At 36.9% G+C, this 25,009-nt stretch overlaps 1 protein-coding gene across 1 annotated transcript in view; it reads left to right on the top strand.

The window, feature by feature from the left end:
• Positions 1-24,732, top strand: part of LOC138174765 (transmembrane protease serine 11G-like) — a 44,613-nt gene extending 19,881 nt beyond the window's left edge. Inside the window, exons 4-10 of the mRNA XM_069105049.1 lie at positions 1,300-1,367; positions 2,341-2,504; positions 8,689-8,727; positions 11,449-11,626; positions 13,398-13,657; positions 21,350-21,492; positions 23,054-24,732. Of these exons, the coding sequence (XP_068961150.1) occupies positions 1,300-1,367; positions 2,341-2,504; positions 8,689-8,727; positions 11,449-11,626; positions 13,398-13,657; positions 21,350-21,492; positions 23,054-23,212 (1,011 nt within the window). The 3' untranslated portion in view covers positions 23,213-24,732. The remainder of the gene's footprint in view (positions 1-1,299; positions 1,368-2,340; positions 2,505-8,688; positions 8,728-11,448; positions 11,627-13,397; positions 13,658-21,349; positions 21,493-23,053) is intronic.
• Positions 24,733-25,009: the final 277 nt, after the last annotated feature.

Here is a 25,009-nt window from a genome sequence, read left to right as displayed (position 1 = left end):
ACTATCCCACTTCTAGATCTTTTTATCTCCTCCCTTTTCCTTCTGCCACCCACCTTGTGGCTCGATCTTTCTTCACCCTAAAAAGATATTGAGCCATAAGTTCATTTAAGGTTTGGCACATGATCAGTCATTTCCCAAAAATCCAGTTTGACAGGTAAATGATGATAAATAGAGGCAAGAGGGTAAGATCACATATTTCAAGAGCAAACTGTGGTTTGGGGAATAACAATTTACTCTAGGAGTTCAGCCCACAATGGGATTATCTCATGGGGCAGACAAACAAGTGGTTTTTGCAGTTTTATTCTATTTATGCTTTTCCACATAGTTCTCCATTAGTATTTTCCTTTTCTTGAAAACACTTAATGTACACACACCTCAGTAAATAAAAATCACAAATATTGCAAACAACTGAGCAACCTCATTTTACCACTAGAATGAGACAGTCAAATTCCATCAAGAATTACAACTTGGAAAAAAAAATTTTAATGAAATGTTGCTCAGTCCTTTCCAACTCTTTGTGACCCCATTTTGGGTTTTCTTGGCAAAGGTACCAGAGTGGTGTGCCATTTCTCTCTCTAACTTATTTTAGAGATGAGGAAACTGAGGCAAACAGGATTAAGTAACTTGCCCAATCTAGTAAGCATCTGAGACTGGATTTGAACTCAGATCTTCCTGACTCCAAGCCCAGTGCTCTATCCACTGTGCCACCTAGTTGCCCCATATTTTCTTCTTTTTTATGACAACCAGGTAGTCAATAATCTTGGGGTTACTATAATGGCTGAAGAGTAGGACTATTCACATTGATCCTTCAGTGAGGATACCCTGTCTCTGAGCTTCTAACTTTTAAATATTCATTAATCTATTTACTCTGTATCAACACTAGCCTAAACCACACGTTATCATGCATCTTTGAGTATTGGTGAAGTCCACTTTGTTCCACTTCACCTTATATAAGGTTGATCTTTGTGCAAGCAGGAACTTGCCTAGTCTACAAAGTGCTTTCTGAAGGCAATTATAAATAAATATTGAGATAAACAGTTAAAATTGTAACATCATTCCATTTAAGTCTTCTTTTTTTTTTTTTTTGGCAAGACAATCAGGGTTAAGTGACTTCCCGACAGTGACAGCTAGGGTCTGAGATTGGATTTGAACACAGGTCCTCCTGATTCCAGGACCAATGCTGTATCTACTGAGCCACCTAGCTGCCCATAAAGTCCTTTTAAAAAAAACAACAGATTAATGTGGTATTCTTTGTGGTATCAAAGTCAATTCTTCTAATATTTCTTTTTCTTTTCTCAGGTAGATGATATTTTTAGGAAATCCAGTTTAAAAGGACAATACATCAAGTCTCATGTTGTCAGATTCAGGTAATCACAGATAATCACCTTGCAAACTGAAATGAGAAAGGGAAATTTTGATTCTAGTTTCTCTTTAGTCATATGTCTATCAGTGGTATGAAAAATGGCCATGATAATTTTAAATACACCTAAACGATGCGTAATTTCATAATAGCACAATTACATTTTCTAATATGTTTTGGAGAAGGAAATGGCAAGCTACTCAAGTATCTTTGCCAAGAAAACCCCAAGGACAGATGTTCACACAGTTACAGAGTCAGACACAACTGAATGACTGAACAACAACAATAAAGTATATGTAACAAAAGAAAAAAAACTCAGAGAGTTGGTAAACATGGGCGGTGTGAAAAACATGAGACTGCTTTATAAGTTTTCTGGAGCACTGGTTGAGTTTCCTTAAAGTCAATAAGAAAGCCCTGGGGACAGGGTGGCTAGGTAGAGCAGTGAATAGAGTACCAACCCTGGAGTCAGGAGGACCTGAGTTCAAATCCAGCCTCAGACACTTAACACAAAACTAGTCGTGTGACCTTGGGCAAGTCTTCTAACCCCAATCCCCTACTTTCCCCTTTCCAAAAAAAAGAAAGAAAGAAAGCCCCATTCCTTCCAGTTGTCATGAATTTTTGTCCTAAAACAGATATGGTCATAGTTGTTATGCACAAAGTTGATTGAGATAATAAGAAAAAAAAATTTTCTTCAGAAAAAGAAAAAAATCTAAAACCTGAGACTCTTAAGGGAACTCTCTGCTTCCTAAATATGATTAGTGCCTTAGACAAAAAATATGCTAAAGTATGAAACAAATGTACCTGCCAGTACATCTATCTTTTTCTTTGAGAGGATAAAAACAAATAACTAAAAATAGTTCTTTCCAGGGTCATAAGCTATGGTGTCTTGAGAATGTAATTCCTGATAAAAAAGGAAAAAATTAATGAAATTTTCATGCTTTGCGTCCTTACTTAGCCTTTTTGCTGTTTTCAATTTTCAGATCAAGCACTGATGGTCTGAAAGCAGATGTATTGCTTAAATTTCAATTTGCCTTTGCTGATAATGAAAATAAAATTAAAAAGATGGCTGAGAAGATTTTGTATCAGAAGTTAAAAGGTGGCACACAATTATTGGAAATAGATGGTTCTTCAACTTCTCTTCAAGGCAAGGAACATTTTCTTTCATATCAATCTATTAGGCTTCCTGTTTTTTCCTTATTAACCCTTACATTTTTCTCTATTATAATTTCATTTCTGCCCTCTTATAAAATGTTTTTTTATGTTTTTCACTTGTCATCTATTAGATATCAATTAGTACAGATATGTAGAGATAATTTTATGCTCCACATGGAAGTGATTGAAAAGGGAAGGGAGAGGGAAATAAGCATTTATTACCTACCATATACCAGGCACTGTACTAAAGGCTTTTACAAGTATTATCAAAGAATATATGATCAAAGAATTAAATCCTTCTCTGCTTTCAAGGCTCAGTTCAGGTACCAACCTCTTCCCTAAAGTTTTTGCTTATCCACCTCTCCAACGCCTCCCTTCCTTCTCCAACTGAAAGCACCCTCTCTGTCTTCATATTTTCCTAGAATATTTTCTCTGGCTCTTCCTTTTGTCCTGCTACAATTCTACCTTGAGCATGTGTTTGTGCACACATCCTATCCCCTTAAGTAGACTGAAAACTTCATGAGGGTTGGGACTACATTGTTTCTCATTTTTTAATTCCCAGAGCCTAACATGCCACTTTACACATGGTAGGATGATTGGATGGTAGAGTTAGAGCTGAAAGGGATCTCAGCTATCATCTAGTTCAAACCAAGATGTTTTGAAGCCAGTTCTAACTAGCTCTCAAGAGCTGATCATTAAATTTTCAGTTTGTGTAGAAACTGAAAATTGGCAAAAGCTACAAATAAAAGTTTAATGATTTTTTAAGATTGTCTAAACTTAAGAAAGTGATGGAGAAAGTGTTTTAAAATGCTGATTAAACTTTAAAATATTTTGTGTCTATTTTTTTGAGAGCTGGTGGTTAAACATTTGACAGCATGTACAACTCCAATCCTCTCATTTTATAGATTAAGAAGTTGAGGCCCAGAGAACTGAAGTCATTTGGTTAAATCAGGCTTAAATCCAAGTCCTCTGTCTCTAAATCCAGTCCTCTTTCTACTGCCCCCTAAAAAATTTTAATCAATGTTTGTCTACTTGTTGTAGAATTTAGATCAGAGATCATGAGTTTTAATCCTCTCACCACCTATGTGACCTTGAGGAAATCATTTCCTCTCACTAAGTTTAAGTTTCCTCACATATAAAATGAAAGGGTAGGACTAAATGATCTCTTAATTTCCTTCCAGTTCTAAATATATGATCCTATTAATAGCAGCACAATTTTCTTTTAGGATCAAGCCTGTGATCTCCTTGGGAAAAGTAATTAATTCCTTATGAAGAAACTACCTTTTACTAGTACAGATTACCACCTACCCTGCAATGTAGAATATTAGAAGACTTCCTCAGGCACTGAGAGCTTCTGTGAGTTGCCCAGGGTCACAGAGTCAATATGTATCTGAAGTTGGACTTGCACTGAGATAAATTTTAATCTGAAAATGACCCTCCAACCACTTACTGCCTCATTATCACTTTGAAGCACATGATATATAAGACATAAAAGATTTCTTTCCTCTGGGACAATATTCAAGAGCTGCTTAGTAAAATGCACTGTGCCAAAAGCAAGCCAAATAAACATCTCTCCTTTCCCCTTTGCTGCTAATTACCCCACCTACTCCTGCCTCTGGCATTCACCACCCTCCCTTGTTCTCTCCTCATCTCACCCCACTTGCCTTTCATCCTTGCCAGAACTGTGGAATAGTAAAGGGAAGTAGAAGTTGCTGCTTGGGGCATAGATTGAATAGGGCTACAGTTGACCTGCTCCACCCAGACAGGACAGGGGTGGCCAGAGGAATCACCATCAGGAAAAGGAAGGTGTCTGTCCCTGACAACATGGTAAACACAGAGAATTACCTTATCAACCACCACAACATAAAGAGATGATAAATGTTTGGAGTATGATATTAAAGATGGTTCATTAAATTTCAAGATTATTATCACTACCACCCCTCCAAATTAATTTGAAGTTGCCATAATTTTTTAGAACTTTTAACACACAAGTTGGCAGATAGAGAAATCTGATTGTAGAGTTGTCAAAATATTTCCAGTGCCTAGTAATTCTTCTCTTTTTATTTGTTTCTCAAACTACTTCTGGGGAATAGAGTAGGCACATTATTATATCATTTTCAAAGGGGGAAAAAACTGAGTCATAGACTTGGTTTGATCAGACAGTTAAAAATTAATGCAAAGATCAGAGGTTGGAACCAATTCTGTGCTCCACCAATTTTTTAAGCACCATTAACCCTATAACTAAAAATGAAATAGAATCCTAGAGCATCTGAAAATCTTGACACCCAAAACTTCTGTCCCTATTAAAATGTTTTTTTTTAATTTTATTATTTATTTTAAACATACTTTTTAAAATTTTGAGTTCAAAATTCTCTAGCTCCCTGCAACCCCTATCTCACCCACTGAGTAGGCAAGAAATTCATTATGAATTATGCAAGTGAAATCATGAAAAACACTTCCAAATTAGCCATATCACAAAAAAAAAAACCAAGGAAAATAAAGTGAGAAAATTATACTTCATTTTACACTGATATTTCATCAGTTTTCTCTCTGGAGGGGGGTAAAATTTTTTATCATGAGATCTTTGGAATTGTATTGGATCATAGTATTGATCAGAATAATGAAGTCTTTCACATTTGATCATTACAATATTGCAGTACATTGCTGCCCTGGTTCTGCTCACTTCACTTTGCATCAGTTCCTATAGGTCTTGCCAGATTTTTATGAAACCAGCTCCCTCATTATTTCACAATGATACATCACAATTTGTTCAATCATTCCCTAATTGGTAGGCATTCCCTCAATTTCTAACTCTTTGTCACTGCAAAAAGAATTACCATAATTTTTTAAAAAACATATTGAGCCTTTTCCTTTTTCTTTGGTCTGTTTGGGATATAGGCCTAGTAGTAGTATTGTGAGTCAAAAGGAATGCACAGTTTTATAGCCCTTTAAATATGGTTCCAAATTTTTTCACCAGAATGGTTGGAACAGTTCACAACTCTATTAATAGTCCATTAGTCTATCTATTTCCCACATTCCCTTTAGCATTTTTCAATTCTGATAGGTGTGGGGTGGTATCTTAGAGTTGCTTTAATATGCATTTTTCTAATCAATAATGATTTAGAGCATTTTTTCATATGACTATAGACAGATTTTATTTCTTCTGAAAACCAACTGTTTATATCTTTTGACTATTTATCAAATGGGAAATGGCTCTCATTTTTATGAATTTGTTTCAGTTACCTATTTATTTGAGAAATGAGGTCTTTACTAAAGAAACTTGCTCTAAAAATATTTTATATTGCTTCATTCTTTATGATATCTTTTAGCAAAATGTAGTTTTCCTGATTATCTCCTTGTGACTGATGACAAGTTTTACTCTCTGCCCTGAAACTGATACCCAGAACTGTATTTGGCAATACAGTTGCCACATAGTGCCAGGTCCTGCATTCAGGGCCAGGAAAGTTCCCCGCCGTGATCTCTTTCTGACTTGTTGTTCAAACCCATTAGCATCTCTGAAGGGAGAGCTCTGGATGCTGCTGCTGCTGCTTCTTTTCCCACTGTTGCAGTCTCCAAAGTCCATTGCTGGGGTTGCCAACAGTGTGTACTTTAGACTGGCCTCAACCTTGGTGTCACAGACTTTTGCCAATCTCCTAAATTGCCTTAGACTGGAAAAATGTCTCACCCTGAGCTTTTGTTGACTCCACCACTCCTAAATTGGATTTGAGCCATGATTTTAAAGTTGTTTGGAGTGGGATGTAAAAAATTTGACGGGGTTGCTGCCTCTACTCTACCATCTTGGTTCTGCCCCCTGTAATGTCATTATTTTAAAGGAATAACTTGGCTTATTACACCTTCCCCCACCAATGTCTCATATAGGATTCAAGTAAAAAATTATTTGAGTTTAGTTGCAAGAAAAAGTTTTTTTTCTCAAGATGAATAATATTTTTTCTATCAAACAATCAGCACTACATATGTAACTCCAAATATCATCCTTGTAGTCTTAATTCAGGATATGAAGTCAGATTCTATGTTTAGTCATTTTCAGCGTCCTCATAGCATCTTATCTGCATTCCTTCTTTGGTAGTCTCTTCTTTCTCCTTGACTATCATGTTTTACATTATTTTTTCTTTTGTGAGCTGGAAATACAAAAATAAAAGTGAAAATTCCTATCTTCGAGAAGCTTACCTTCCATCAGGGGAGAAGAGAGGGAAGGAGAGAGAGAAAAAGAGAGAGAGAAGGAAAGAGAGATGTATTTATGTATGTGTGTATATATGTATGTGTGTGAGTATATGCATATGCATATATGTTATATGCACACACATATACACACAAGACACACATACAGTATATGTGTGGGCACACAGTGCATACATGAACATACATATACATACACATGTATGTGTGTATAAACATGCATGTATTTATGGAGAATATAATTGTTTGTGGAATTTTAAAATGATCAAACTATTTTGGAGAGTGATCTGGAATTACATCCTATTAAACTACCTATACCCATTGACCCAGCAATACCACTATATGAAACTTCAAATCTACTATGCAAAACTTGCGATTCCTTTCAAATATACAACAAAATTATCTTGCATTTTTGCTTTTTTTCTTTCCTCCCCCCTTCCCTAGAGATGGCTACAATTAGACACAGATATATGTGTGTATACATATCTATGTGAAATTGTTCTATGAATACTTCTATTTATCAGTTGGATGAAGATAGCATCTTTCTTCATATGTTAATCTGGATATTTAATAATGGACGAAAAACCTTATTCACTCAAAGTCATTCTTAAAACAATATTGCTGGTAAATTTTGTGAGTTAAGCAGCTTATTCTCCCCCTTTAAATCTCCCTGTAAATATTTCTGATTTGTAGAAATTTATTTCCTTCTGTTTAGTTTTATGCTTTTAATATCACACTTGATTTTTCTAAATTTTGTGTGCGTAAAATATAACTAAAAAACAATATTGCTGTTATTGTATAAAATGTTCTCTTGGTTCTGCTCATTTAGCTCATTATTTTGTGCAAGTTTTTTCATGTTTTTCTGAAATCATTGAGCTTATCATTTCTTATGACACAGTAGTATTCCATCACAATCACATACCACAACTTATTCAGCCATTCCTCAAATGATATTCTTCAAATTTCCAGTACTTTGTCACCAGAGCTACTATAAAGAAAGCTGCTTTCTTTTCTATAGTTTCCTTTCCTTTTTCCCTAATCATCTTTGGAAATAGAATAAATAGTGGTATTGCTGAGTCAATGGGTATAGGTAGTTTAATAACTCTTTGGGCATAATTCCAGATCACTCTCCAAAATGGTTTGATCATTTTAAAATTCCACAAACAATAAATTAGTGTACCACTTTTTCCACAACCTCTCCAACACCTGACACTTTCCCCTTCTATATTTTAGCCAATCTGGCCAGTTTAAAATGGTATCTCAAAGTTCTTTTAATCTGCATTTATCCAATCAATAATGATTTAGAGTATTTTTATATGATTATAAATTATTTTTATTTCTTCACTGGAAAACTGCCTGTTCATATCCTTTGACCATTTATCAACTGGGGAATGACTCATATTCATATAGATTTGACAAAGTTCTAAGTGCTATTTGTGAATTTCCCTCCATCTTATTTTTGCTCACTATTTTCCTTCTTAGCCTCTCTTTTTAGCCTATCTTTGTTACCTTATCATTTCCCTTTACTTTTTTATTCCTTATTTTGGCCAACTCTCTAAAATTCCCTCCTTTATCTTCTCACCTTACCTTTCTAATGTTATTTTTTTACCCTTTTAAAAGTCCCTCCACCACCATCTCTGCCAATTTTCTCACCTCTCTAAAAATTCAGAAGACTTCTAAACATTTTCAGATGTACAATTTGTTTCCTCTGCAACCCAGATGAGAGTAAGATTCTTATATTACCAGCCCTCCACCCCTACCTGTTTCTGATGTATTAGTTCTTCCTTTCATGCCTCATTTTTATGAGATAAGTGCTCCTTGTACCTTTTCCTACCCAATTTTGGTTTTTAGAATGACCCCATCATATACAACTCAGTTCTAAAAATTTATGCCATGTTGCTACAATATTTGAAAGTAGTAAATACAATCATAGTGGTGCCCTTCATAAGCAAATGTCTTACTCTACTTTTCTGTTTCAGTCATAAGTACAGCAGAAGCAGAACACCGTATAAACAGTGGTAAGTTCAGTGTTTTTTTTTTTTAACATAATACTCACAACATAAAGATTAAAACTTTGACAAATTGTCCTAGACTTTCCTTATCTGCATGTTCAGTATTTTCCCTTAAACATCAGAAACGATGAAATTATATGCTTTTCATGGGTGGGGGTGGGGGGGAATTCTACTAGAATTTATTTCAGTAATGCTTATTTTTGAAAAACAAAAACAAGAAACAATTTCTTCACAAAATAATCATGAAATGGAGGGAATTTGGGTTCTAAAAGCTTGTACCAGTTGAGAACAAACTCTAAAAATTTTTACCAAGGTGAAAAAGCTACAAATATAGTCCCAGTGATAGACTCTTTCTTGGTCTCAGTTTTCACATCTGAAAAATGTACTTGCTGACTTCTAAGGTCCCTTCTAGCTCTAAAGCTATGATCCTATAATCCTATGACTACACCCACTGCCTTGGGACCAGCCTAGCTAATTATAGAGAGCCTTACAATCAGAGGTTTTGCTACTAGGTGATGAATTATTTGACCATAATAACCTATGAAAAGAAAATGAAAAGTATAAACTGTCTCTCAGTTTTGTGAGGAATTCTTCTGCCTCTACAATTAAATTCACAGAGGAATGGAAAAAGGGAAAAAAGTTAGGAATCATATAGTTTTTAGACTATAAATATCAATTTAAATCATAATACAAAAGAACCCTCAAATCACCTTAAGCAGAAAATGCTTGTTCTCCTTGCTAAGCAGAAAGATGTAACACTTAAGGCAAAAGCAATTTAAGATAAAGCTAATTTGCAAAATATTACAGAGGAATGGGATGCAATATTATAAATAGTATCACTTCAGAAAATAGGAAAGTCTAAAAGAAAGAGGCAGAAACTTGTCAAAGGTGTATTGTTATTTTCATGGAGAATATTTTACTCAGAGTCCAAATAGATCAATGTGAGATGTCCCATATACTTACACATTTGATTGTGCTGATTAAACTTACACCCAGGATGCTACAGGCCCTCCTCAGTGAAATCCAGTCAACCAAAATAGATCATCCTAGTAATTCACAAAGAAAAAGTAAGTGGGTGAAAAATGCATGTTGCACATATTATCTTGATGAGTTGGTCCATCAGTCCAACAGGCACTGCAAATGGACAAGGTGGACTCATAATTATATAGGAAAAAGAAAATGAATGGATTGAATTGGGGAACTTGTGCAGTATTTTCATGATCTCATTGTATACCCTGACACAAAACTCCCTTTTAGCACTAGTATTCTCTTGGTGTTAATATATGACTATGAATCATGGAATACCATGATATCTAAAGAATCAGTATTGTAGGTGATTTACATATATTTTACACCAAAATCTTTAGTGTCTGAAATGAGTAAAAAGCATACTATATTCATACTATATATATAGTGGTATAATTCAACCAAAATTTTAAAAAAAATAAAGGTTATATAAGTACCATGTACAAATATAATACCTAGAGTATTTTTGCCTCCCTAAAATGTTATGGGTTATAAAAATGTTATGGGTTATGAAACTGCTATGGGTATAAAGTATGTGTGAATGATTTTCTAAAAATCAGTTGTATATTTAATGAACAAAGATTCAAATCTCTTATTTCTTAAAGTAGTGCTACAATGACTTCTTTTATAATTTCGACAATTTAGTTGTTCAATGAGTTTTGGTACTTTTCTTAAAGTACAGAACATCTGACTTTTTCAAAGAAGATTTTAAACATGAATATCAAAGAGGTTTACTTCAGGGGGGGGGTTAGAGTAGGGTCATCAACCTTAATGTACCAAAGATGACCCTGAATATAAGTCCCTTGCCATTACTGACCTTGAGACACTCAGAAAAGGGTTTTTATTAAGGCAGATGAGCAGAAGGCTAAATAGGAGAGAGCCTAGTATATTGGAAAGTCCCCTGAACACTGAATCACAGAAAGTGGATTCCAGTACTATATCTCCTTTATACTAGATTTTGATCATGGGCAAGTTATTTTACATTTCTGAGCCTCAGTTTCTCTATCTATAAAATGATGGGGGTAAGTTAGACAATTTCTAGGTCCCCAAGGCACTAGAGTTTTATGATTTTTATGAACCCCTCTTTACTCTGTTCTCATCAAAATGCACCTAAATTTTTGTGTACTGATCTAGGTATAAATTTTTGAAAGGGTGCTGAAAAATGGGAATATATTTAAAAGAGGACAATTAGAATAGATAGGGAACTGAAAATCATTCCAAGATAGAACAGACTGAAGAAATGAGGATGCTTAGCCTGGGTAAAAGAAAACTTAAAGGAGACTCCATAGGAGATATTTGAAAAATTGTCATGTAGAAGAAGGATTGAATAGATCCTTCTTGACCCTGGAGGGCAAGACTACAAGACATGGATAGAATTTTCCAAGGAGACAGATTTCAGCTCAACATAATAAAAAAAACTTCCTAACAGATATACTTATCCAAAAGGAGAATGAACTGCCTGGAGGGATAATGAGTTACCCATCACTGGAGATTTTTAGTCAGAGATTAGTTCATTATTTTTCAGATGCTATTGATGGATTTCCTGTTTATATAATGGTTGGACTAGATGATCTCAAAAGTCTGTTCCATGATTCTATTATTCTAAATGTGAATGTACTTGCTATTAATATATTATGTAAAAACATAAGCAGATATGTGAATAATTCTTTGACCCTAACCATTCTTGTCCATCTCTCATAGATTGTGGGTTAGGAATAGACCCTTCGTTTCTCACTGAAAGAATTTCTAATGGAGGAACAATCTCACAGAAGGCTTCTTGGCCATGGCAAGCTAGCTTGCAGGTGGATAGATATCATATCTGTGGTGCTTCTCTGATCAGTGACCAGTGGCTGCTGACTGCAGCTCATTGCTTTAACAAGTAAGTCTCTAATCTTCATTAAGTTTATCTTACCATTTGATGAATCAATCAATCTTTTAGTGTCACCAGTGCTAGGTCTTGTGTGATTCTAATTGTGGTACCATCACATGTAAATTGTTTTTTCCTTGTGGCTCATAATATTTGGTCCTTGACCTAAGGGTTTCAGAGTTTATAATATTCCTGTGAGTTTTCCTTGTAGGCTCTCTTTCAAGTGGTGATCAGTGGATTTTTTTTTCTATTTCTACTTTCCCCTCTTGTTCTTATGCTTCTGGAAAATTTTCTTTAATTATTTCTTGTATTATTGTATCAAGATTATTTTTTTAATCAGAACTTTCAGGTAGTCCAATTATCCTTATGTTTCCTCTTCTTTATCTGTTCTCTTAGATCCATTGTTTTTCTTATGTTTCATATTCTTTTCTATTTTTTCATTCTTTATATTTTGCTTTTTTATTTCTTCATCTCATAACTTCTCAGGTTTTGCCTTGCCCAATTCTGATTTTTAAGGAGTCATTTTCTTCTTTAAGATTCTGGATCTCCTTTTCTAATTGGTTGACTTTCTTGTCATAATCTTCTTGTTTTTCTTATATTATTCTTTTTCTTTTTAATATTTCCTCAATCTCTCTTATTTGATTTTAAGAGTCTTTTTAAAGTTCTTCAGTGAATTTTTTTGGGCACGTGACCATTTGACATTACTCTTTGGCATCAGAAAGGGTTTCTTTGCTTCAATATCCTCCTCTGAAGATGAACCCTGGTCTTCTCTATTCCCATAGTAGCTCTCTATGTTTGAATTCTTTGTCCTTTGATGTTTGCTTTTTAAAAAATAACTTAGTTTTCATAATCACCTCTAGTCCTAGGGCATGGGGGTGGATGGTACCTCTGGCCTCTGAGCCTCTTGAGTTCTCCTCTCTGACTTTGCACTCAAACCCAAGCCACTCTCAGCTGGGTCTGACAACTCCCCTTACTGTCCCAAAGGTAAAAGTTCCTGTGGCATGGCCAAGACAGCCTTCCAACCCAGCTTGTGGCTTATGGTTAAAGTGAGCCCTAGTCTAGACGTGTTACTCTTCACAGGGAGGAAATCTAGTCCTGGGATTTTTCTTCAAGTCTTCTCCGATTGTCCCAAGAGGACCCCTGTTCTGCCCCTACTTTTATTTATTTTCATGGCTCTATGTTTCCTCAGAGGGGCAGCTAGATGGTGCAGTGGAGTCAGGAAAATCTGAGTTCAAAGTTGACCTCAGACACTGGCTGTGTGACCCTGGGCAAGTCACTTAACCTTATTTGCTTCAGTTTCCTCATCTATAAAATGAGCTGGAGAAGGAAATGGCAAACCACTTCAGTATCTTTGCCAAGAAAACCTCAAATGGGGTTACAAAGAATCGGATACAACTGAACAACAACAATGTTTACACAGAGGTGCTGTTTTATCTCTTTTGTGGAGGAAAATCTTGAGAGCTTGAAAGTTTCTGACCTACTCTGCCATCTTCCTATAATCTTCTTATATTGAAGACATTTGGATCTCTGAGGATTCCTTTTTAGGATGTAGGTATTCCTGGAGAAATGTATCCAAGTTATCTTTAGCAAGAGTTTATTGACAACTAGCTAAGAGTGAGATGGGTATAATAGAAGGTACCTTGAAATTGAACATGGGAGGCACCAAAGTCAAATTTCAAAATTTTGTTTACATCGTCACCTGCAGATTGCAAATCTATTCTTTAGATTCCATGCCACCTTAAACCAGACGCACACTGACTGTGATCTTTTCCTCCATGATCAGCAATAAAAACCCACGACGATGGACTGCTACTTTTGGAACAACTCTCCGTCCTGCCCTGATGAGGCGAAATGTACAGTCAATCATCATTCATGAAAATTATGCCTCCCACAAACATGAAGATGACATTGCTGTCGTACTTCTGTCTACTCCAGTTACTTTTTCAGATGATGTCCGCACTGTATGTCTCCCAGAAGCCACTTTTGAAGCTTTGCCCCAGTCTAATGTGGTTGTCACTGGATGGGGAGCATCGAAAGAAAATGGTAAGGATCTCAACAATGACCTAATCCCACCCAGTATTTACCTTGAACTTAGATAGTGTGATTTAGCTACTGACTCGAGAGCTTTGGCTAGCCCACAAACTGAATTTATCAACAAATCTTTGTGAACAAAGAAAAGATTTGGTTGTCCCATAAGGTAACATTTTTTTTGGATAGAAATTCTGTACAGAAAATTTATATTTTATCTTGAATAAGGTGACCACTATAGAACTCTAGACTGGTTAAAAGCAGAAAGCTATAAGGTTAAGAAGGGTTCAAGCCTGCAGACTGTCCACGCCTGAATTCCTTTTGGAGTGGAGGGAGTAGGACATGCCTGGTTTAGCACTCCACTGTGGTGAAAGGATAAGAGAGCTAGGAAAATGAAGGGTACTGGATAACCAGTTTCCAGTTTCAGAAGTCATATTGGCCATCCAACTGGTTTCCTGGTCAAGGTTTTGGGATTCCATTAAGATGTTTTCTTCCCCTTAGATGCATACTTATCCACTGATCCCCAACAGGTAGCATTACATATATCTTGCTCAATTTTAAAGAGTAACCCACAGCTGAAAGAGTTATTACTCTATTCGCAGAATAATTTGGCTTTATGAATCACTATACAGCTTAGCTGCCCAGAGGAAAAAAAAAATAAGTCAGCCCGGGTATTCTCTTCTGGTGAGGAACAGACAAATTTTTCTTAGAGAAATGAAGAATTCGATCTCTCCCAAAGTCAACTTCTCAGTAGCAACTATCAGCTGAAAGAAATATGGTCTGGCTTCCCACTGGTGATAACCACTCCACTTCCAGGCAATGGTGCAGAAACTGTAGATTCTCCAGTTTTTGAGGATCCCTGTGGCCTGAGCATACCTACTGCAATCTGTATTTCGTCCAGAATATCCATAGGAGTTTCAGCAATGTCTTTGATTGAATGATCCTCCAGAGTTAGTGAAGGGTCAAAGAGCAAGGGAGAAGGAGGGCACTGCATTCCATCACCCACTACATCAAAGTCTTAATTAAATTATGTAACTTTCCCTTGTCAAGCTAGATGTTAGGTCCCGCATTTAGTCTTGATCCAAACAATACTTTGCACAGATTTTGTTTCTGCCAATTGAACTGGTCATTCCCCACTAGAGATTTAGAATGACCAACAGACCATAGGGAGACATTCTTCTAGGCTCCTGTTTGAAACCCAGAAGGTAACGTTTAAATATGATTATGTTGCTTGCTGGTTAATTTCAATAGTCAATATGATTCCATTCCCATGAAAAGAGACCTCTGCACTTATAATACTTGTGCAAGTCACATTTAGGAAGATGAAGCATTTGGATTATAGGTGGGGATGTCTCTCAATCAATCAGGAGTCATGTCTACCTTTGTGTATACAACATTTTAAGGTTGTCCTTCAGGAAATTCACCCCACCCATCTGAGGAAGGATGTAGAGGGTTACAATAGTGTTTTCTTCCACAAGCCTATTTCCTTCTTGCTTTGTGTTTGCCATAGATGATGGGTGATTGTGGAACAACCATTTGTCTGCCAAATTCAATCCTTGCACAGTTGGCTACTACTAGTCTGCTGTCTTTTCCCTTGGGCTGGTGACTCCACACATAAAAACTTGTTTAGCCCTTTTCCCTTCAGCATTCTCAGTATTTCATTAAAATTTATCTCCCTTTCTTCATCTCTCCTAGGGAACCTATATTGCTAAGAAATACTATAATTTCTCTTCCTAGTTTGTAAGTTCCACCAACTCATTTTATAGATGAGGAAACTGAGGCAAACAAAGCACCGTTATCTCTTTCTGTGATCTCTCCCTTTAGGGTCAAGGTCTTGATTTGAAAATTTTGTTCATTCAGGTTTTTCTCTATCCCCTTATTTTAGGGTTTCAGTGCAGGAACTCTAATCTGCTTCTAGACCTCATTTTAGTATCTTGTAGTACCTTACCCGAGGGCATATGAGTGTTAGGGAAGACTAGTGCATCTGGTGTGAAGCCTCTGCAGGACTGCATTCTGCCTTTGGTGTCCGCCTGTCACTCAACTTTCACCTGTGGCTCCAAGAAGTTGTGGCATCCATAGCAGCTACATCCCAAGCAAACCATTCTGGCATTCTAGCTAAACCAAGCTGAGGTTAACTGATAGGCTTCAACCCATTGGTGAGTTAGGGAGATGTCTACCCCAAGCATTTGAAGACTTGCCCTGGTGGCATGGGTAGATGTAAACAGTATTTATCCAATGGTCATGAAGGCAGCAAAAGTAGGTTCTGCGGGAGTACTTAGAGTTTGGTTAGACATCAAGGACACCTAGGTCATCCACTCTATCCCAAGCCATTGCCAGTCATCTTGACTTTTTTCTTGCCATTGAACTTTGATGACTCTGGAAAGGAGAATGAGGCCAGGGATTTTGTGCAACTCATTTAATTCAATTTATGTGTAAGTTTAAAGATATCACTAAATATTTTGGAACATTTTACCATTTTTACTACCTTGAAGTCCTATGGTGAGAGGCAAGTGCTGAAACAATAGATGCAGATACACTGGGAGTTATAGCCACAAATCTGCATGTGGAAAGGCCAGGTCACAGTGTCATTTTCTCACTGGACTGAAGCAGCAGTGGGATTTGGCAGCTCCCAGGGTGTCTGAGCAGGATTTTTTTAAGGACCACACTGCTCCCCTCCTGGTATGAGGAAGGGGCTAGAATAGGTGCCCTAAAAATTGTCTGTTTCATCAAACTGAACCCTGGTCTGTTTATCGCAATAGGTAGGGATCCTACAATGTGGTTGAAACACACACACATGTACAAAAATTTTTGCAAGGATGATTCCATTTAAAATTGGCACATGGAATGTGTGCATGCTTCTGTACAACAAGAAGTCCAGTAGACCTGAAGGATGAACAGAAGAGAACTTTACAAGTATCACATCCAAAAAGCAACTCTGTGTGAAACAAGACTGACAAATGAAGGCCAGATTACTGAAGTCAGAGCTTTATATACGTTTTTCTGTAATGGACACAGTGATAAGGAGCACCATGAAACTAGCATAGATTTTTCAATCAAAATTAATCTAGTCAACACATTTGTATCTCTCCCAAAAGAGTGAATGACAGGCTCATGACAAAGCAATTGCCACATGCAAGGAAAGTGTCATGCCATCATCATTGGTAAATATGCTCCCACCATGGAGAACCCTGATGAGGTCAAAGAATAATTTTACAGATCTGGAGACCCTCATCATCAATGTACCAAAAGAACACAGGCTTGTAATTCAGAGTAGGCACAGACTATCGCATATGGCTAGGAGTCCTTGGGATGAATGGAGTCAGAAACAGCAATAGCAATGGTCACTTATTACTGAAGACTTGTGTATCTCATGATGTTGTCATAACCAACACTGCCTTCAGTTTACCTAAATGCAATAAAACTTCCTGGAAACACCCTTAAAACCAACATTGGCATTTGACAGACAGGATGTGAGAGTGATGAAGGTGATATGTGGCACATAGTGATGTATCAATCATAGGCTTATCCTCTCTAAGCTAAATTTTTATATTCAAAAAAAGCAGTGGCCTCAAGGCAAGACAAATACCAGAAGCCTTAATATCAACAGATTAGAGCACTTCTCTGAAAAGGAGTATGAACAATTTATTGCTAATTTGGAAGAAAAGCTGAGCCAACACATGGTGGGCAACAGTGGAACCGAAAAGAAGTGGGCAACTTTAAGAAATTTGGTGTACAGCACCACGTTTACTCATCTGTGCCATAATATACACAAATATCAATATTGGTTTGATGAAAATAATGTGGAAATTCAGAAGCTGCTGAATGAAAAATGAGAACTCCACAAGGTTTACCAGCTGCATAGTTCATTTGTCTCTAAGAAGGCAGTATTTAGCTCCACAAAAAGTACAATGCAAACAAAACTTAGTGAGATGTAGAATCCTTGGTTCAGTATGAAGGCCAATGAAATTCAGTTTTATGCTGATAGTAACAATCCAGAGCTCTTTTATGATGCCCAGAAAGCTATTTATGGGCCGAAGACCTGTGATGCATCTCAACCACTCAGTGCTAATGGAGCCACATTGATTAGTGATAAGGACATGATCTTGGAAAAATAGGCTAAACATTTCCATAGCTTTCTCAACAGACCATCAATCAATGCTGAAATCATTGATTGTAAGCCTCAAGATGAAATCAATCCCTCTCTAGCTGAACATCCAACTAAAGATGATGCTGTTAGGCTCTTGATGCTGATTCTATGTCAGGTGAGATTTCCAAGGCAGAGGGTCTACTGCTCATACAAAAGCTGACTGAAATTTTCTGGTTTATATGACAGGAGGAGGTTATCTACCAGGAATTCAAAGATGCCTCCACTGTCCATCTCTGTAAAGGAAAAGGAAATAGATTGTCCTGTGACAATCACAGGGGGGTTTCTCTCTTAGGCACTGCTGGCAAGATTCTAGCCAGAGACCTCCTTAATAGACTGATCCTAGATGGTCATCTACTTGAGAACCAGTGTGGCTTCAGAAAGGGCTGAAGAACAATTCATATGGTATTTGCTATCTGACCACTCTGGAAAAAATGACAGAAACAGAACAGGAGTCTGTACACAACATTCATTGATCTGGCCAAGGCCTTTGATACTGCCATTCATGAGGGTTTATGGGAAATCATAGCAAAATTTGTTCACCCAGAGAAGTTCATCAGTACTGTGCATCAGCTTCATAATGGCATGCTTGCGCTGATTCTAGATAATGTATCATGCTCTTGAGCTTTCTTAATCACCACTAGAGCAAAGCAGGGCTGTGTGGCTGCTATCGTGCTTTCTAGCAGGATGGATTCAATGATGTTGTCAGAGACCTTCAACAAGGACAAAAATGACATAAAGGTCAGCTACCCCACTGATGGCATATTATTTAACTTGAAAAGGCTATAAGTCAAGACTGAAGTGTAGGAAGTCTTCATTGCATGGCCTTTTTTCACAGATGATTATACATTCAATGCATCCTCTAAGACTGAGATGCAATAAAGTATGGATCGATTCTCTGTTTTTTGTTCTAATTTTGGCCTGACAACACCAAAAAAACAGAGGCTTTCTACCAGCCAGAACTCACACCATCCATATGTGGAAGCATCAGTTACAGCAAATGGGGAAATTTAAAATGCTGTGGATAAGTTCACTTACCCTGCCAGTATATCTTCCAGGGATTTATACATAGATGATGAGGTTAACACATGCATTGCCAAGCTAGCTCACTTTTGGGGAGACTCCAAAGAAAAGTATTGGAGAGAAGAGTTATTAGGTTGTCTACCAAAATGAAGGTCTATAGAACCATTATTCTGATCTTACTATTGTATGCCTGTGAAACCTAGACAATCTACCAGTGCCATGCCAGGAAACTGAATCATGAATGAATCATTTTCATTTAAATTATCTGAGGAAGATCACCTGACAAAGCAAATAGTGGACACCAAGTTTCTTCTTTGAGTTGAACTGCCAAACACTCATATTCTTCTTCAGAGAGTGTAACTCTGATGGGCTGGTCATGTTTGAATGCCAAATATACTTTTACCTAAAAAACTATTTTATGGAGAACTCACACAAGGAAAATGTTCATGTGGAGGTCAGAAGAAATGATACAAGGACACTCTCAAGGTCTCTCTGAAGAACTTTGGAATCAATTGTGTGACATGGGAGACACTGGCACAGAACCTCCTAGCGTGGTGTGCCTGCATCAAGGAAGATGCTGTGCTTTATGAGCAAAGCAGAATTGTAGTAGCTCAAAAGAAACACGACAAGCAAATTTAGAAACATTCGACTCCACATGTTCATATGGACCGTTTGTGCCCCACATGTGGCAGAACCTTCCGAGTTTGTATTGTTCTGACCCCATCATAGTGATGTCATGCTGGTTCTCTTTGAGAATGAAAGACAATAATCAACAAGTACCTGCCCTGGGTAATCTTAGAATTCATCCTCTGCTGCCGTGGTGGAATTATAGAGGAGAGGGACAGTTTTACCTTTCTCTGTGAACCTCGATTTAGGAGAGATTCATTGCTTTGATTCCAATCAAGGAATGCTGCCTGCACCATTAGGCTAGGTGAATATAGCTCCACGTCAAAAATATGAGCTCTGGGCCCTAAAGGATTCAGGAAATGTAGTGGAGAAATCAGGTCTCTGGGCTACCTTTCTTCTTCTGGTACCAGAATTCTCTCCTCTTTCCAGGGGTTCATTTCACCCTACCCAAAAGCAGATTCACTAACACTTCTAGGCCAGGTGATTAGAATGTCACAATAACAACCTTAAGGTTCCTACCACTGTCAGTGCCTTCCAAGTTATATGTCCTCCAGCACTTAAGAACCACAACTATTTTATCACATAGATCCCTCCTCTTAAGAACACATGGTTGACCACATGTGCAACTACCATGTAACTCTGTCTACCCTGCATGCTACCATCTGTTTGATCAAGAGATTGACATCTCTCAGGCTGTAGTGGGAGTGTTCAGAAAACCCCTGGAGGCTATGACAATACATAGGCACCTACCAGAGACCAAAGTCCACTCTTAAGTCGCTGGTCTCTGAGTTATGCTCAGAAAAAAAAGAAAAAGAAGGAAATAATTGATTCTGCAACTTTCTACAGGCCAACTTATTGTGGTGATTCTGATAATAATAGTTCAAACTTATCAAGTTATCCCAATTGATGAGATATCACAAAAAAAGTTTAAAACAGTCATCCCTTCCCACCTTCTCCCACTCCCCATGCCCCATAAACTTATTAAATTGGTCAGGGAACTCCCCTGCTGAACCGCTTACATTTAGTAGCAAATACTCTATAATGAATAGCTTTCTAATAAATCTATGGTGTCATAACCCAAGTGAAAGTACAACCCTATACACAGTCCATAGGTATTCCATAAGAGTTTGTTGAAAGATATGGTAAAACCAACCAGATTATAGAGAAAAAGTAAATTTGGGGAGCATGGATGCTGATAGGTCACCTTGGGTACTTTCAGATGAGGGGTAAGGTTCAAATCTAGACCTATAGAGTTTCTGGTCTCACAGTATCAGCATGCTGATATGAGTCATAACTATTATAAAGTTTATTATTGAAAAAACAATGAAAACTCCTAACTTATAATTGGTTCCTCTACTTCAAGATCAATAGTTACAGACCCAGGAGAAGGTTGGAGAATGTTTGACCTTTTTTATATCAAAATTGTGAACCAGGAGTTTTACAGAATTTCCCTATCTATTGTACATACTCAAGTATTCATAGGCTATTCTGTGTTGAACAATACAGAAGGCTTTGTTGTGGCTGTTTTAGTAAATTAAAATTAGCTCCACAGATTTCCCCCATCTGCTTTCTGAATATAGAGCTACATGCTTTGGGAAAGCAAGTTGATTACAGGCAAAGAAATTTGCAAATCTTTCAAAAAGTTTTAACAAAAAAGTAGATAGTAGTATTCAAAAAAGTACTGGTACTTGTCTAGCAAGAGGATTACAATATTTTCCTTCCCATTTTGAGGTCCTCAAGAGAACATTAGGCCTAAAGTTATAGAAGTGCAACTTAACCTTAAGATTTATTCCTAAAAATGGACCTCTATCCATTAGGAGCATCTCATTTCATGAAGTGGAATAAAGCAACAATGGATAGGTAACCAATTGATGGAAAAAAAATACTAGGAATATTTCCCCCCTCATTCTTAGGTCCAATCCCAAATAAACTGCGAGAAGCCAAAGTGGAAATCATAAGCAACGATGTCTGTAACAGAATAGATGTGTATGGTGGAGCTGTATCATCAGGAATGATATGTGCTGGATTCCTCTCAGGAAAAATAGATGCTTGTGAGGTAAGTGTAAATTGACAACCACCTAAATTATCATTCTAAGTAAGGGAAGTCCTTTTTAACCTGTGGATCAAGTCACTTTAAGAATCTCCATGAAATCTAGATATGGAACAGGGAGGGAGAGAAATGGAAGGCAAAAACTGTTAGAGAAAAGACCACTCTCAGTACTCTATTGTTGTTCAGGACAATCTGAACCAGCTGGAAATAGGGAGCAAATGATAACTCAAAAATGAGAAAGCAGCAATAGGAGATAGAAAGGGCCAAGTTAGGCAGCCTTATCCTATGGAAGTTCAGAGAAGGGAGAAATAACTTCTATTGGGGGCAGGGAAGAACAGAGTTTCGGGAAAGACAGTCAAGGAAATGGTATCTGTACCCTTTTGTCTTCTTTTTACCCATAGAAGAAAGAATTAGCTGATTAGATTCATTCTAGTTTGGAGACTGAACAGGAAATCTCAGCCTCATTATCACTTGTGCGGTTGTGGTTTGTCCTTCGTTCTCAAAGAGGATCATGACATCAAGGAGATGATGACAAGAGTTGTAATTTACTTTGATATGAGTGAGGGAAGGCTGAGCAAAATCAGCAGCCTCACTTTCTCCTCCAGTCATCTGGGTCCAGTGGCCAGATATGGATCAGGATGACTGGAGATGGCCCAGGATGCAGCAGAAGACCTTGGCCCTTTTAAGCTAGTCTTTTCACATCCTCACTTTGAGTGAGGCAATGCCCATTCAGTGGATAGGCCTTTTTGAGATGAGTCAAAAAAAAAAAAAAGTAAAAAATCAAACTGGGAGGGGAAGACCCTGAGAGTTGGGAGCCAAAAGAGAAAGTTACTATTTACATTCACTCTGAGCCAGTAAAGCCTTCAAAATAACAATTAAGTAGTGCTTAAGCAGGAACCTATTGTTGTCCAATCCATGAGATCTAGAGTGAATTGGGTTTAAGACTTGACCTTTGAGAAAGAAATCTAGCCAGTAAACCCCAAGTTAACTAGACTACTTTCAGTCATCAAAATTTTCCTTCCTTTGGGCAGAACATCCTCAAGTAAGGGTAGAGCAGAGGAGAGTAGAGGAGAGGAGCTAAAAAACAAAGCATGATCAACCACAGAATAAAGATGATCCAAAACTATCAAATAAGTGGTGGTGGTGTGAAGGTTAGGATAGACTGAAAAAAATATGTCAATTAGGAATTTATCTACTGCTTGCCTTTCTGTCTTATGATGCTAATGATACTGATACTACTGTTGGAGGAAGTTAGGCAGCAGAGTGGTTAGAATGCTGGACTTAGCTAGTGAAAGTTCTCAGTATGAATTTTATCTCTGATAACTTACTAGCTTTGTTATCCTGGGACAATCACTTAATTCTCTCTCACTAGTAGTTTTTCCTTCAGTAAAAATCAGATGATTATAGTGTTTTCTAACAGGACTATTGTATAGCTTAAGTAGTACAATATATGTAAAATGCTTTATAAAACTTAAGGCAACATATCAATATTAGCTGTTAGTATTTCTGATACACCTTTCTGAAATTATTTTATGTAATATAGTGAATGTTCCTATTATTTTCTCAGGGTGATTCTGGAGGACCGCTGGTTATACCAGAGAATAGGCTCTGGTACATTATTGGAATAGTAAGTTGGGGAATAGGCTGTGGAAAAGAAAACAAGCCTGGACTCTATACCAAAGTGACCCGTTATCGGGACTGGATTAAATGGAAAACTAACCTCTAATGCAATTTCTTTGTCATTGTTATGTAAGGAATACACAGGTCATATGTGTATTCACAAGAGTTCAAGATTCTCAAGCTTGTATTTAATTTATGTTTAATTTATATTTAATTGCATTTACATTTTTTTTATTCTTAGTATAAGGAACCGAAAATAGTCACCTTTTAGACAACTCTTGTCTCACAAATTAAATTTATTATGCAATTATTATGTACCTCTTACTATGTGGGTCAGCCACTATGATCTCTTATCACATTCCATATCACAAAATGTGCACAACATGAAATTTTATTACCTTAAATGGTTTCCTTTTCCATGGCAATAGAAGATACTCAATCTCTTTTCCTCCAAGATATACCAAGGCTCTGTGTGTATTTGTTCATTCCTAATTTCCTTCCTGCTAAAAGCATAACATAAAAGAGAGCCTGAGAGTAGGAGCAGGAGATCTAGGTTCTAGTTACAAGTGTGCCATTATTAGTTGCATAATTTTGGACAAGATACTCAACATCCTATGGTCTCAGTTTCCTCATATTCAAAGGAGAGGATTGAAATAGACAATAGATCTAAATTTCCTTCAACTTCAAGTATCTGTGATAATCTGGCTAATGCTGGATGCCATTCTTTAAAGCCAGGGGTCTTTAAACTATTTTCATGTCCCAGACTCCTTTGTCAGTATGGCTCATGAACCTCTTCTGAGAATCTTTTTTAAACTCATAAGTAAAGGAAATGCAAATTTTTCAGTTAGAGGTTAATGAAAATAAAGATTTATTTTTTTTATTGAAGTTCATCAATGCCCCTGAAATCTATCCATGAGCCCCTTGACCCCAGGTTAAGGACTCTTGCTTTAAACAAACAGGTGAGTAACATTTACTCTATACTTTCATGCACTTGGCTGAACACTAGCCTTTGCCCCATGACCTCACTCTCCTTTGTCCTCAATATTGAATAATGCTTATTAAGCAGCTTGTGTTCTGTTAGAAGAAAACCAGGACAGACACCACCCTGAAAGTTGCATTTTTAAACACAGAACCAAAAGGAAGAGAGAAGACTAAGAAAAGACCTAACTTCAAGACTGCATTTATTCAACTACTTGAAACTGAATAATGTTTACATTTATATTTTTATCTAATGGCTTCAGAGTGTTAACTCCTTAGCCATTTGCACTGATACTTTATCTCTGCAGCAAGGAATGAATGAATCCTTGATCAGATGATGCTGAAAGTATTTAAAAGAGAAGGTTCTACAGGATGCTGAATAAAACTATTAAAAATTCTGGATAAATCTCTGAAACTAAGGACAAAGACTCTTAAACCCTGGACTACAATAACAAGTCTTAATGAAGAAGAAACAAGAGGAATGAGACATGGTCTCAAAAAGCCAAGAGACATTTTCAATTCTAGAAATAGGAGTAAATTCCTTCCTGTTATTAGTGACTGTTTTTCAATAGTAGATTTTAAAAAATGTATTATATTCAACTAAACATGCTATTTTTGATTAGGTATAGTACAATAAAGTGTCCTATAATATGATTTTTCATTTTTTGATCATTTTAATCTAACTTATCTAAAATATCGCTACAAAAATATGCATCATTAATTTTTTAAAAACTGACAATAGGGAATTATCTCAGGAGATTTCTGTACCATTTAAAAAGAACACTAAGGTAATGAGCAAACTACCACAGGATGATTTGTGATAGTCTTTCCATTCACTAGCATTTACTAAGTACCTACTAAGCTCTTTAAAAACATTATCTTATATGATCCTCACAACAACTTTGGGAGGCAGGTGATTTTAATA

Source organism: Petaurus breviceps, unplaced genomic scaffold (assembly GCF_028583685.1).
Source record: "Petaurus breviceps papuanus isolate PSGF00001 unplaced genomic scaffold, PetGlider_PUasm1.0 76, whole genome shotgun sequence".
Taxonomy (NCBI): domain Eukaryota; kingdom Metazoa; phylum Chordata; class Mammalia; order Diprotodontia; family Petauridae; genus Petaurus; species Petaurus breviceps.
This window is presented reverse-complemented; position numbering and strand designations above follow the sequence as displayed.